The sequence below is a fragment of the Dama dama genome, chromosome 10 (assembly GCF_033118175.1).
Source record: "Dama dama isolate Ldn47 chromosome 10, ASM3311817v1, whole genome shotgun sequence".
Taxonomy (NCBI): domain Eukaryota; kingdom Metazoa; phylum Chordata; class Mammalia; order Artiodactyla; family Cervidae; genus Dama; species Dama dama.
Genome location: NC_083690.1, coordinates 36,909,012 through 36,923,312, shown reverse-complemented (window position 1 = coordinate 36,923,312; position 14,301 = coordinate 36,909,012). Strand labels below are relative to the sequence as shown.

The window sequence follows — 14,301 nt, the reverse complement described above, 5'->3', positions numbered from 1 at the left end:
TTCAGATTTTCCACATAGATAATCATGTCATCTGCAAACATGTCATCCTTCCCAATCTGAAAACTTTTATTTCCTTCTCTTACATTATTGCATTATCAAGGACCTCTATTTCACGGTGTGGAAACAGAGTGGTGAGAGAGGACATCCTTGCCTTGGACCTGATCTTGGTGGGAAAGATTCAGATTTCTCTCCGTTAAGTATGATTTTGTTGTTGTTTGGCTGCTGAGTCGTGTCCAACTCTTTTGTGATTGCATGGACTGCAGTCCACCAGATTTCTCTGTCCATGGGATGTCCCAGGCAAGAATACTGGAGTGGGTTGTCATTTCCTTCTCCAGGAGATTTTCCTGACCCAGGGATCAAACTCACATCTCCTGTGAATTGTTTACCGCTGAGCCATCAGGGAAGCCCAAGTGTAATGTTAGGTATTGGATTTTTGGTAGATATTCTTTATCACATTGAGAAAGTTCCATTCTATTTCTAGTTTACTTAGAGGCTTTTTTTTTTTTAATCATGAAAGGGTGTGGGATTCGGTCAGATGCATGTCTTCATGAGGCCTGTAGTTTTCTTGTAACATGTTTGTCTATTTTGGTATTTAGGAAATGCTGGTCTCATAGAACAAGTTGGGGAATATTTTCTCTGCTTCTATCCTCTGAAAAAGATTGTAGAAAATTGACATAACTCCTTACTTAAATGTTTGGTAAGAATTTACCAGTGAACCCATCTGAGCTTGGTGTTTTCTGTTTTGGAAGGTAACTAATTGTCAAGTAAATTTCTTTAATAGATATCGGCCTATTCAGATTGTCTATTTTTTTCTTATTGGAGTTTTGGCAGATTGTGTATTTCAAGGAATTGGTCCATTTCATCTAGGTTAACAAATTTGTGGAGATGGAATTTCCTTTATTATCCTTTTGATGTCTATGTGATCTGTAGTGATAGCCTCTCTTTTACTTCTAGTATTAGTAATTTTTAGTAATTTCCTTTTTTTCTTAATTTTTTTCTTAGTAGTCTGCCTAGAGTCTTATCAACTTTATTGATCTTTTGGTTTTGTTTATTTTCTCTATTGATTTTTTATTTTTTATTTCATTCATTTCTGCTCTAATACTTATCATTCTTTTCTTCTGTTTACTTTGAATTAAATTACCCTGCTTTTTCTAGTTTCCTAAGATTGAATCTTAAGAAATTCAGTTCAGTCAAATTTCCTGATTCCTAGTGAATCTTAGATTATGGATTTTATATCTTTCTTCTTTTCTAATAAACATATTCAGTGCCATGAATTTCCTTCTAAGCACTACACTACTTTTGCTCCATCTGATAATTTTGACAAGTTGTCCTTTCACTTTTATTTAATTAAAAATATTTTAAAATTTACCTTGAGATTTCTTCTTTGATCTATATGAATTTAGAAGTGTACTGTTAAAAAAAAAAAAAAAGAAGTGTACTGTTTAATCTATATGTATTTTGGATTGTCCAGTTATCTTTCCATTACTGAAACTTCTAGTTTAATTCCATTGCAGTCTGAGAGCAGACACTGCATGATTTCTATCCTTTTAAATTTGTTTGGATGAAAAAATAAATTAATTAATTAATTTGTTTGGATGTATTTTGTGACCCAGAATGTGGTCTATCTTGGTGAATGTTCTATGTGACCATGGGAAAAAATGTGTATTCTAATTTGTTGGATGAAGTAGTCTATTGATGGGATTGTTCATTGGCTGTGAGGTTACTTGGCTAAAGTTAGAGTTGTGCAGCTTATATATTAATAAACCAGGTTACTAGTTAATGTGGTTTGGTTCATCTCTAACCACTTGCTCAATTTTGGCTTTTTTCTCTCCTTCTTCATGTCGCTGGGGCACATGGTGCCTTCTGGTGGGAGACCTGTCAGTATAGGGATCTGGGGAGGCGATGATGCCTGAGTCCTGGGAGAAGGAGATCGAGAGGGCAGGTCTGAGTTCACATTCTGCCTCAGCCACTTACTAGCAACACGACCTTGGGAAAAGTGCTGTGACCATTCTGGTTCTTATCCTCTCTCAGATGGTGCATCCAGTGCCATATAGAGTGGCTGATGATGCTGAAATGAGGCCATGCACGTAAAGCACGAACACGACACGTGCTAGTTATTGTCCTAAGGAAAGTAAGAAGGGTTAGATTAAGGGGACGGACCTTGGGTTCCGGATTGATTACCAGTGTTTGGGGATTTATTTGTCTCTGGCCTGAGGCAGTCACTGAACATAAGTACCAGGGGAGGGATCAGGGTGTGAGCTATCTATCGTGGTTCATTTTATCAACTTCAGGAAGGACAGAAGTTGAAGGTGACATCAGCTTTCTCCGCAGATGCGTTCAGGCAGATTGCACAGGTCCTTTTATTTTTGTGGTGAAAGGCTGGGGAGGTGAAGAGGGAATCGGGGCGGGGGCTGTGTGACTCTCAGGTCCTTGGTGGCCCCGCACCTGCCGGCCTCTGAGCTGTCTGCGTCTGGCCGGGGAGATTATGAGGGGCTGAGATCCCTGTGCGCAGCTGACTCGAAGGAGGTCCCCACTCAGTCCCACTGCTTAGGCCTTTAAGACAGAGTACAGGGTCTCTTCCTGGGGTTCCCAGTGGGGAGGGAGGAGGGGAGGCGCTGCTGAGTTGGTGAGGTCCAGCTGGAGACAGTGAGGGAGGCATTGGAGACTCCAGCGTCATCCTGGGGGAGAAGGAAACGGGAGGGGGTGAGACAGCAGTGGGGAGGGGTTCCATCTCAGGGCCACGATCCCACAGCTGGTGCCCCACTGATACCACGGTCCCTCTGTCCATCCACCCCACCTTCTCCACTTCCCTCTCATCCTTGCAGGTCCTAGCCTGAGCTGCTTATTTTATGGTCCTGCTCCAGTTCTACATGTTGTTCTAGGAAAAAACCCAATTGTCCCACAGTCAGGTGACCAGGCAGCCAGGGTAGAGAAATGGGCAGGGGCTCCAGCAGTGAGGTCATCTCTAGTCAGGACCAGGGTCTCAGGGGAGGGTGGGTGAGGCAGGGGAGAGGAGGATGCTGAGGGCACCTGTGTGGGGAGGGGGTGTGGGGAGAAGAAGGAAGACCCATGAGAGAGCGGGGATGCTGGCGGCAGGACTTACTCCCGGTGTTCTCGTAATTCTCTTCCGCGTTTTGGGAGGACTCCCTGAGTGGGAACGGGAGGGCAGTGCTGTGTCAGAGTCTGGGCGGGAAAGAGCTACCACCTGCCTCGGGCCTCTTCTCTCGGTGGGGGCTCTGTGACCTGCCTGGTCACACTCGGACATGAAGGCAGAGGTTTGGGGCTCTCAGGAGGAGGCTGCCTGGACGGGGTTGAGGGGCCATTTGCAGTGTAGCCCTGTCCCTGAGAGCTGACTGGGGTGGACTCTTGCAGAGAAGCGGCTTTATTGAGGGGCGCAGGGAGGAGATGCAGGAGGGGGCGCCTGTCCTCTTTGCGGCAGCGCCTGGGTCCAAACTGGAGCGTGAGAACCAGGGAGCTTCCCTCAGGTCCTCTGGGCGGTGCTCAGGCCTTGGTCCCCGAGGAGACGCCATCTGGGGAGGGGTCCCGGGAGGACACTGTCAAGAGTCAGGAAGGTGAGAAAGGAGGGAGGGGCTGTGAGAAGGAAAAGCCTGGAGGTGGCAGAGAGGATGAGAAAGGAACGCAGTGGGCGATGAGGAGGCTGAGAGTCAGGGAAGGAAGAGGAGCCGGGGCCAGAGGAGAGGGAGCCAGGCTGGGGGCCGCGAGGGAGCCGCTCTGAGGAGAGACAGGCCGGGGCAGCCGGAGGCCCCGAGTCACAGGGCAGAGGACAGACTGGATGAGAAGCAAGAAAGGGGACAGAGCGTGGAGGGGACAGGTGTGTTCTGGAAGGACTGTTCAAGGGGGAGAGAGACCAGGATGAACAGGGGGAAAGGCTGAGTGAGACCTGGGGATGGAAGGAAGAAAGGTGGGTGCTAGAGACAGACAAAGGGAGATGTTCTGGGAGAGAGTCAGAGAAAGTGCTGGTCCACTGCTCTGACTTTCTAAGGATCGGGAGCCTCAGGAAGTGAAGAGCCTGGCCTGTGGGGACTTGGGAGGATGTGGATGGAGGTCCAGGAAGGGAGGCCTGTGAAAGGCTCCCTGGTGCTGCTCTCAGGAGGAAACTTCTTGCTCATAAATAGCCCCGCCCCACTGCACCCCCCATACTGGAGGACAAGTGCTCACCTGGCTGGGGTTCTGGCTTCAGTCTGCGCACCTGTAGGAGGACCAACAGCGTGTCACTGTGCCGTCCACGAAGGCCTGTCTCCTCCCCGCCTCTCTGCCTGGTCCCACACTGAGTCCATCCTTGCAGAGACAGGAGCAGCTGAAACCTCCCGGGGAAGGGCCTGGGCCTCAGAGCTGACACACCGCCCCCCGACCGGCGGCACCCCGAGGCTGCCCGCACCTGTGCTGCCTCGTCCCCCACGCCAGTCAGGGGAGCAGCTCCTCCCGCACCCAGAGCCCTGTCACTCTCTCAACACGGTGGTCTTGCCTCCCCAGCTCAGGCTACCGCAGGTCTGCTCAGCCACACCCTGGGTCATTTTCTTTCCTCTTTTTTTGAATCACTGGACTGAGAACTCTGACACAGCATACACTAGGGTTTTTCTGCTTAGCCATCTTTCCTTCCGGCTCTCTTTGGGATCATCCCTCTCTACCTGTGCGTGACCTCACTGCACTCTTGTCCTGACGATCCGCTCTCACTCAGGTTACCCAAGCCCCCGCTGAGCCCCCTCCTCTCCACCTGCGCCCTCTCACGGGCTCCCTGACCCCTGGGTCCCCCTGATCTTCTGGTACACTTGCTGACATGTCCCCAATCGTGGCTGTGCCCCAGGGCAGGGGATACTCTATGTTGCCCCAAATCTACTCACTTCTCCTTGTTCAGTTACAGAACCTTGATTTTATCTGGAGTGGCCGGGTGCCGCCCCCGCCCCGCCCCCCGCCCGCCACAACAGACAGACGTAGGATGTATAACTAAATCTTACCGATAAGGGACTTTCCGAGTAGTCTAGTGGTTAAAAATCTGCCATCCAATGCAAGGGACACAGGTTCAGTCCCTGGGTGGTGGGGATGGGCTGGGGTGGGGGCGCAGGTAACTAAATTCCACAAGCTGCATGCGGCAGCTAAGCCCCAGTGTCACAAGGAGAAAGCCTGCAGACCACAGTGAAGAACCTTCTCCCCCCACCCCCCAAAAAAACGACAGCAACCATCATTTAAGTAAAAAATTTTTTAAATCTCACCAATAAGACATAAGGGGAAATTGTGGGTAGGACTTCACAAAGGCTCTTTAAAAGGAGGACAGACAGTTGGGGAATAGTCTTTTTGTTCTTTCATCCTGATTGGATTGAGAAACAATGGCTGGAGTTCTAGCAGCCATAATGAACCATGAGGGGGCCTTCGGGTGAGAAGCCAAAATGCAGGAGAGTGAACAGAAAGGTAGGAGCCTCGGTGCTTATGGATGCAGCTTCTGCTTTCTGGCTCCACATTCTTTTATATGAGGGGAAAAAGTAAACTCTGTGTTATTTACCTTAACCTTTCCTCCTGGATTTTGGTGCTAACAGTTGTATGCAGATTCTAACCAGTAATTCCTAAATGCTTCTAAACCCGCAGGCTTGAATACTGCTGGGGGAAGACATAACTATGTGCAAAGATGTTTTTACCCATTTGTGGTTTCTCATCTGAGTTGATCCTCAAATACCATTTTGCATTTCCACAGTGACTATGTCACATTTTCTCTTCATCTCTGACTCTCATCCTCACTCTCAGGAGACAACCACTCTGGTTTTCGCTCTGCAGAATTAATAAAACAATTTGTATGTAGTTGAATTTGTAAATATTTTTGTTATGGCTTTGGATATTTTGTCATACTTAGGCCAGTCATCTTCAACCCATGGTGGTAAAATAAGTTTCACCTGCTTTCTGCTAGCACTAGGGTTATTTTTTCCTCCTTTATATCTTCAATTTTGGTGCAAATTATGAGGCAGGGAACTGATATTATTCTCTCTCAGCTGTGACTCCATTATTCCAGAACTATTCATTCTTCCCTCCTAATTAGAAACGTTTCCTTTTAACCTACTAAATTCCCGCATATATTTGGATCTGTTTTTATCCTGCTTGTATCTGATTTTTCACTTTTATTCCGTTTGTTTGCCTATCATAATCCAGAATGACGTAATTTTAATTGTTGTAGCTTAATTGTAATTGCTCATGCTCATATAGCGCTTACTCTGCTGCAGGATCTATTCTAAATGCCTTCTGTTTGTCACGACACCTCCAGGGAAGTCCTGTTTTCACTCCCATTTTACCGGTCGGTAAGTTCGGGCTCACAGCGGTAGTGTTAGTGTGCCAGAGGTTACCAGGCCAGAGTGTGAAGCAGGGTTGGCTGCAGGCACGCACAATTCTGTGCTTTGCAAGCTCTGAGCTTTACAGTCTGACAGGGCTCATTGCTCACTACAAATTTTAAAAATTATTTATGTATTTATTTTGCTGCACCGCGTCTTGTTGCGACAAACAGGATCTTTGTTGTGTCATGCATGATCTTCCTTGTCAGGCACTGACTGGAAGCAGTGCCTGGGCTTCAGTAATTTCGGCGTGCAGGCTTAGTTGCTCTGCGGCATACGGGATCTCACTTCTCCCACCGAGGATCAAACCTGCATCCCCGACATTGCAAGGCAGAGTCTTAACCACTGGACCACTAGGGAAGTTCCCAAGTTGCAAATTTTTAAAAAAATATTTCAAATCAGTTTTGGAGTTTGTTGTGGCATAAATAGTTAATGCCTCTTGCCCTGCAGTCTCTTTCAGCTGTAAATGCATACATCCAAATTTCTGATGGGCATCTCTACTCAGATGCCACACAAACATAAACCATCCCAAGCTCAAGAATCATTCTTCTCTCCCAATCATGGTCCTTGACCTCCTCTGCTCCCGAATTTACTTGGTGGCCTCACCATGGCCAAATTTGCCCAAGTTGGAGACATGAGACTTATTCCCACACCTTCACCCTCGAACCAGTGCAATCACCAAGTCATACTTGTTTTCTCTCTTAAACTTTTCCAGTCTGGCCTCTCCCTCCATGCATACAAACACGGTGGGTCCCAAACTTGATAACACACGAACGCCACCTGAGGAGGTCACTAAAAATGCAGATTCCCAAGCCCAGACCTCAGGTCCAGCAGGGACTAGCATTTTATTTTATTTTTTTGGGGGGGACTAGCATTTTAACGGAGCACCCCTGGTCATTCTGGTGCAGTAGGTTCTGAGAAACACCGAGCTGGGAATCTTGGGGAGAGGCTAGCAGTCCTGGACCACTTACCTTTGCTTCTCTTCCACCAAAGGTACACAGTCAGTCCCACGATCGGGATCTTGAGCAGTACAACGCTGGCCAGTGCCAACCCGACTGTAGCTTCCATGGTCAGGGACCACAGCTTGGAACTCCTTTTGCCCTCTGAGCCCCCGAGGCCAGCTGTGGTGGTGGTGGTGATAGGACCCCAGGTGGTTGTTTTGCGGCCTGAAAAATATGCAAATTCTTCACTAAAGGGCTGGAGGTATCTGTGTGAAGCTGTCAGATCTTGTTCCCTAGTTTGGGGAAAGTGGGGGTGGGGAGCAGGTCTCTGAAGCTCTCCCACAGGGAGCGGAGTAACAAGAGGTGACGCTGGAAGCTTTGAATCCTCTTCACTTCTTTAAAATCCTGACTCTGACTGATCAGTGCTATGACCTCAGAACCTCATTTTACCACCTCCCCACAGGTGAACTAAATCACAGGATAAAAAATTATTTATTGTGGTAAAAGACACATAACATGAAAATTACTATTTTAACCATATTTAACTGTATAGTTCAGTGGCATTAAGTACATTCACACTATTGTACAAGTCTCACCACCATCCATCTCCTGAATTTTTCACCTTCATAAACTGAAGCTCTGTCCCCCCTTTTCCCCTTCCCCCCAGCCCCTGGCCCCCAGCAGTCTGCTTTCTGACTCTGTGAATATGACTGTTCTAGGGACCTCCTGTAAGTGGAATCAAACAGTATGTGTCTGTACCTAACGTATACTGGAATGCACTTCTAAGGTTAACTTAATTTCCAAGTCCTAAAAATAGATTGTACCTCTTTTAATAGATAATTTAAAAATTACTTAATACCCCACTAAAGGGAAGAAAATCCCAAATTCCGATGAAGTCTTCTGGTTAGTGTGGACCAAATTCATGTCCACTCTTATTAGAAATTAATAATAAAAGTGTAAATACCATCCCTCAACTAAGATTTTTTAAATTAAAAATTACTTAACTTTACTAACATATCAGATAAAAGTGATAGGAATGCACGTTAAAAACCCTACAAAACTAAAGCTTCTATAAACTTTCATTATTTTAAATGGGAAGATGTTTTAAATGAATGAAAGATTAGCATCCGAGAAACGAGTAACAAAAACAGTGAGGAGGTAGCTCTAAGGACACGCGCAGTTTGAAAGTAATGAAAACCTAGACTGGATACATATTTAAGGAAATAGAACAGCAGAAGGAATAAGCAATGCAGGAGGCAGAGAAAAACAAACCAGAAAGCAGAGAAGACTCTTACAAACCTAACAGTGTCAAAAGAGTGTTGAAATCATACATGCATTCCAAAAATCATTGAGAAATCTACAAAGCTCTGTGAAATGTCTGATTTTCTGAGACAAACAAAAGTTGAAAAGAATTAAAAAATAGGCAACTTTAATGGGCAGACAAAGAAGAAATTGAGGCCAGTTTTAAAGAACTACCTTTTGTAGAGATTTCAAGCTCAGAAGGTTTAATGGTTAAATTCTGGTGAAAATTCAAGGAGTGGATAATTCCCAGACAGAAGGTTCCGGAACATAGAAATACAGAAAATGATGGAATTCTAATTCTAAAACTTCCAGATGTACAGGCTGGGTTTTGAGGAGGCAGATCATGGAGAAAGCAAGGGAGTTCCAGAAAAACAGCTTCTTCAGGTTCATTGACTTCACTAAAGCCTTTGACTGTGTGGATCACAACTAACTGTGGAAAATTCTTAAAGAGATGGGAATTCCAGAGCACTTCACCTGTCTCTCAGAAACCTGTGTGCGGGTCAAGAAGCAACAGTTAGAACCTGACATGGAATAAATTGACTGGTTCAAAATTGGAAAGGAGCGTGACCAGGCTACGTATTGTTACCCTCCTTATTTAACTTCTATGCAGAGTACATCATAGGAAATGCCGGGCTGGATGAAGCACAAGCTGGAATCAAGATTGCTGGGAGAAATATCAAAAACCTCAGATATGCAGATGATATCACTCTAATGGCATTAAGCGCAGAGGAATTAAAGAGCCTCTTAATGAGGACCAACGAAAGACAGGAATGCAAAAGCTGGCTTGAAGCTCAGTATTAAAAAATCTAAGATCATGGCATCTGGTCCCATCACTTCATGGCAAACAAAAGGAGAAAAAATGAAAGCAGTGATAGATTTTATTTTCTTAGGCTCTGAAATCACTGTGGATGGTGACTGCAGCCATGAAATGAAATTTCCTTCCTTGCTCCTTGGAAGGATAGCTATGACAAACTTAGACAGCATATTAAAAAGCAGAGATAAAAAAAAAAAAAAAAAAGCAGAGATGTCACTTTGCTGACAAAGGTCCCCATGGTCAAAGCTACGATTTTTCCAGTAGTCATGTACAGATGTGAGAGCTCGATCATAAACTAGGCTGAGAGGCTAACAATTGACACTTTTGAACTGTGGTTTTGGAGAAGACTCTTGAGAGTCCCTCGGACAGCAAGGAGATCAAACCAGTCAATCCCAAGGGAAATCAACCCTGACTATTCATTGAAAGGACTGATGTTGAAGCTGAAGCTCCAATACTTTGGCCCCTGATGCAACGAACTGACTCATTGGAAAAAACCCTGACGCTGGGAAAGATTGAAGGCAGAAGGATTTAGGGATGGCAGAGGATAAAATGGCTAGACAGCATGAGTGACTCAATGGACATGAATCTGAGCAAACTATGGGAGATAGTGGAGGACGGGGGAATCTGGCTTGCTACAGTCCACGAGGTTGAAAAGAGTCAGACTCGACTTAGTTACTGGACAGCAACAAAAGCATAAACCTTATGCTAATCTCCAGTCATAATCTGGACTGCTTCATACCCTCCTTCAGGGATATTCAGTTCAGCTCAGTTGCTCAGTCGTGTCCGACTCTTTGTGACCCCACGGGCCGCAGCACGCCAGGCTTCCCTCTCCATCACCAACTCCTGGAGCTTACTCAGACTCATGTCCATCGAGTCGGTGACATCATCCAACCGTCTCATCCTCTGTCGTCCCCTTCTCCTCCTGCTGTCAATCTTTCCCAGCAGGGATATTAGGGGTTCACATTTATGACCCTGTAGGGGGGTTTGTTGTGTGAATTGCTTTCCTCCTGGTTGTCCGCATTGCTGGCTTAAACTCCTGTTATCTCCTGAGTGAGTTACATACACCTATTTCCAGCTTCCCCCATTTTGTTTTTGTCCTCCTAGATGACAAATATTTTGTTGTTGCTGGTTTTTGTCTTAAAAACTCCCTTCGCTGTCATTCATTAGATTTTGAGAGGGAGTGGAGATAAACATGTGCATGTAACTCTCCATCTTGGCCAAGACTTATGCTTTACTTTTACAACTTAAACTATAAAAAGTAAACATTCAAAAGATAATGTTGCACACTAATAAAAACAAAGAATGGAGAGGAAGTTAGGGAATTAGAAAAGGAAGAAGAGGGATCTAAGGAGGTCAAAAACCTCTCAGAAAAGATCATTTAAGGAAATATGGAGGAGACACAGGAAATATGAATCCGGGTCTGTCTCGGTGAATTCAGATTCCGAGTCACTATCTGTTTGCTTTGAAATCAGCATAGTGGTCAAGAAGGGGCAGTCATTTTCCAAGGGAGGAGTCAGAGAGCGTGCCCTTCCCAGCTGAGAGCCATCATCCCTCGTGGATACTGTTTAGAATTGCCAGCACAAGTGATTATAAAAGCAAACTGTGTTAATCATTCACTAGTTTTCTAAAACGATACAGACAACAACCGCCTTACTGCCTGTGACTGTCAGACAGGACCCCACCCCCATTGCTCTGGAGACAAATAAATTGAGGTTAAACAAATTGAGGTTCAAGTTCCGATGGCCCTTTGATTGACAGAGGGAGATCTGTTAATGCAACACGTCCATTGTTAGGTTAAAAATAGTCAAGATAACGCGATGACAGGTCAGTAGGTAAGGCTGAGAGGCTCATGGTTAAGAGAAGAGGTTCTGGGGTTAAACTGGGGTCAGACCCCACCTGCACCAGAAATCAGTTCGGGCAGGTTTTGCTGTGCGAGGACGGCAACAGGAGCAACTGTTACCTAGGGTGTGGGGAGGTCAGCGGGGGCGGTGCGGCCGAGGCATCCCCCCGGATGCAGGGCACAGTCGGGGGAGCTGCCGGCCTGCTGCCTCGTCATGACCAGGACAGAGGGGAGGGTCAGGGTGGACACGGGACAGGGTGACTGGAACCACATGGGGGGGTGGGACAGAGGGAAGGAGGTAAGGGGGATGGAAGGAGGGAGGAGATGGAAAGCGAGGAAAGAGATGACATGAGGGAAGGACAGTTGAACTGATGTTTTGGGGGGCAGAGCAGAGAAGGAAGGGGAGACGGGAAATCAGGTGATAGGGACATGGGGCCCCTCGGCACCTGCTGTGTGTGTGGGCTGAGCTCATGGCTGGGGGGACAGACGTGAGGCAGCTGGGGGTCCACACAGGACTCAGGGCAAAGGGGAGGAGCCGTACCCCGAGATGTCAAGTCACCTGGAGGACGTGGGGCGAGGGCAGGGGCCAGGTGGAGCCCAGCTTGGAGCAGAAAGCGAAGACAGCTGGGAGAACAGAGGGTGCGGGGGCCTGGGGATGGGGGAGGGGCTGGATCTGGAGGGCAGAGAGGGGGATGGGCAAGGGAGGTGGTCCTGGGTTCGGGAAGATAAAGATGAAAAGGGTAAAGTTGGTGGAGGCCTGGGGAGGAGTAGGGGGTGGGCAGGGAGAGAAGTTTGAGAGAGGGGAGTCAGGAAGAGGGTGCCTGAGCCAGGCCCGGGGCCCAAGGCATCAGTGGCCTCCAAGAGCCTCAGGCAGGACAGCTGGACTCACCGGGGGTGACGGTGAGGTTGGTCCCCTCGATGGACTGCCACCGCTGCTTGCCGTATGTCAGTGTGTCTAATGCCACGTGGCAGAAGTACACAGACTGGTCTTCCCTCTGCAGGTCTGAGATCCAGAGGGAGCCAGTCTTCTGACCCTTCTTCCAGTTCAGGAAGATCCGGTTCTTGAAATTCTCATGGATGAATGGAGGGGTCATTTTGTAGATGAACTCCCCATGGAAGTGTTTCCATCTCCAGGATATTCTCACGTTGGGATCCTTGGCTAATTTCCCACGGTAAGAGAAGGAGAAGGGGATGTGAATGAAGCCACCCTCGGGGGCTGAGAGATGCCTTCGTTGCTTCATCTCAAAGAGAGGCTCTGGATTTCTCTGTGCCCAGTGACCTAGAGGAGGGAGGGAGAGACTCTGAAGCCACCAGGAGAGACACAGAAGGTGACCCCAGGCCGTCGGGCACCCTCACCTGCAGGGGGATGTGTGACGGCGGCTAGGACTGGCCCTCTGGCCTGGGTGACCCCCTCTCCAGGCTTGGGGCAGGGAGCAGGGTGGAAGGTTGGGAGACCCCGCACTGTGGGACCCCTTCTGTTTGTTGGGGGTGGGAGGCCTGGCCAGCTACCCCAGGGGACCCTTCTACACACACCCAGCCACAGCCCCTCCCCGGGGTCCCTGGCAGAGCAGGACACGCCCAGCCACTCACCAGCCTGCAGAGACACCAGGAGCAGCAGGGGCAGCAGCAGGGGCAGCCCCATGGCCTTGCCCCCCTCCCGGGTGAGAGGACAGGCAGAGCCCTCAAGGCCGGAGGGGAGGCCTGTGGGGGCCCTGGGGGACACTCAGCACCAGGAGTGAGGACCAGGCTCCTCCAGAGGACGGAGGAGGGAGGGGGCCTTCCCCAAACCCGCCCACCCCGACAGTGACGGGCACTTCCTTTATCAACCTGGCTTCTTCTTTTCCTTTGTTGCAAAAGGGCCTCCCTGTGGTCAGTGCAGAGGGAGCCATGGTCTGGGGCTCCCCGCCCCGTCTTCACGCCGGGGGCTGGTCCTGACCTGCGCCCGCTGGGCCTCCCCCCTTCAGCTCCTGTCTCCCGCCTCACATCTCCCTGGCTAGCCGTCTCTGTGTCTCTCCTGGTCTCTGCTTCTCTGAGTGTCTCTCCTCCCAGGGGAAGGGGTGGCAGCAGGACCAGCTCAGGCTCCTTCAGGGAGAGGTGGGCCCGGGTCCCCGCCCAGCTCCAGCCCCTCAGGGAGGAGCCGGGGGGAGCCACTGGTGGTCACGCTCAGCCCCCCTCAGACACCCCCCTGAGAAGTAGGCTGTGCTCACTGTCCACCCAACCCCAGGTGAGGTTGGGGATGAGGGTGATTTGTCCTGCGTGTGGGGTGACACCTGAGTTCCATTCCTGCCTCACCCCACTTGGTTTGGGACCTGGAATTTCTCTGCTTGCCTGACCGCCAATGGCGGGGACTGGCGACCACCAGGGGACACCAGTGCCTATTCTGTTGGACAGCTTTTAAAATTAAGAATTTTCAAGAGTACGGTTGTTTTCCAGTGTTGTGTTAATGTTTGCTGTACAGAAAAGTGCGTCGGTTATACATATACATATATCCACTCTGTTTTCAGATTGGTCTCTTTTTGGTTTCGGCCCTGTCTCGCACGGACCTTAGTTCTTTGATCGGGGATCATACCTGTGCCCTCTGCAGTAGAAGCATGGAGTCCTAACTAACCACTGGACTACCAGAGAATTCCCCAGCACAGAACTTTTACAAACAGGTCCTGGGGAACCTTTGCAGATGACCTGCTTTCCAGGTGCCCTCAGGCCAGGCTGCTTCTGCAGAAAGTGTCCCTAGATGCAGATTGCACGTTTCATGTCACTCTCAGGCTTGGGGTGAAGTTGGATCCCCATGAAGCTAGGATTTGTGAGGTGTGGTTTGGGCTCAGGGATGGCATATGGCCTCCAGGTTCGTTCATCCTTACTCCCCCCAACAGGTATAGGAGGACCTGAGAGTCAACCTGGTCCTGTGGCTCTTCTGAGAGAGGAGTTTTGTGGGAGGAGGGGGGCCTGGAGTTCACGATTCAAGGATGGGCAGAGCCTAAATGCAGCCCTTTAGCCCAGCGGGTGGCCCTGAGAGGCCAGAAGCTGTGTGATCCCCAGCAGGGACAGGTGAGGGCTACGAGCCGTGGACCACAG

The 14,301-nt window shown here is 48.8% G+C and overlaps 1 protein-coding gene across 4 annotated transcripts; it reads right to left on the bottom strand.

Moving 5' to 3' along the window:
• Positions 1–2,342: 2,342 nt before the first annotated feature.
• LOC133063192 (paired immunoglobulin-like type 2 receptor beta) lies at positions 2,343–13,015 on the bottom strand. Of its 4 annotated transcripts, none has more exons than XM_061152318.1 (5): positions 12,820–13,015; positions 12,119–12,508; positions 7,304–7,498; positions 4,180–4,210; positions 2,343–2,678 (listed from the first exon to the last, which is right to left on the bottom strand). In XM_061152318.1, exons 1-5 carry the CDS (start codon positions 12,869–12,871, stop codon positions 2,423–2,425), a joined length of 924 nt encoding a protein of 307 aa, XP_061008301.1. In that variant the 5' UTR covers positions 12,872–13,015; the 3' UTR covers positions 2,343–2,422. The 4 variants fall into 4 exon arrangements, with proteins under 4 accessions (XP_061008301.1, XP_061008303.1, XP_061008302.1 ...); XM_061152320.1 differs by having other exon boundaries at positions 12,119–12,388; XM_061152319.1 differs by having other exon boundaries at positions 12,119–12,470; positions 12,820–12,951.
• Between the last annotated feature and the right edge of the window lie 1,286 nt (positions 13,016–14,301).

Bases quoted from the DNA above. Each gene is read 5' to 3' on its own strand.
- LOC133063192 (XM_061152318.1), bottom strand. From the start codon at position 12,871: ATGGGGCTGCCCCTGCTGCTGCCCCTGCTGCTCCTGGTGTCTCTGCAG. The intron at 4,211-7,303 runs GTAAGTGGTCCA...GTCCTCCTACAG, and splicing joins TTGGTGGAAGAGAAGCAAAG to GTGCGCAGACTGAAGCCAGA. The intron at 2,679-4,179 runs GTGAGCACTTGT...CTTCTCCCCCAG, and splicing joins GAAGCCAGAACCCCAGCCAG to GATGACGCTGGAGTCTCCAA.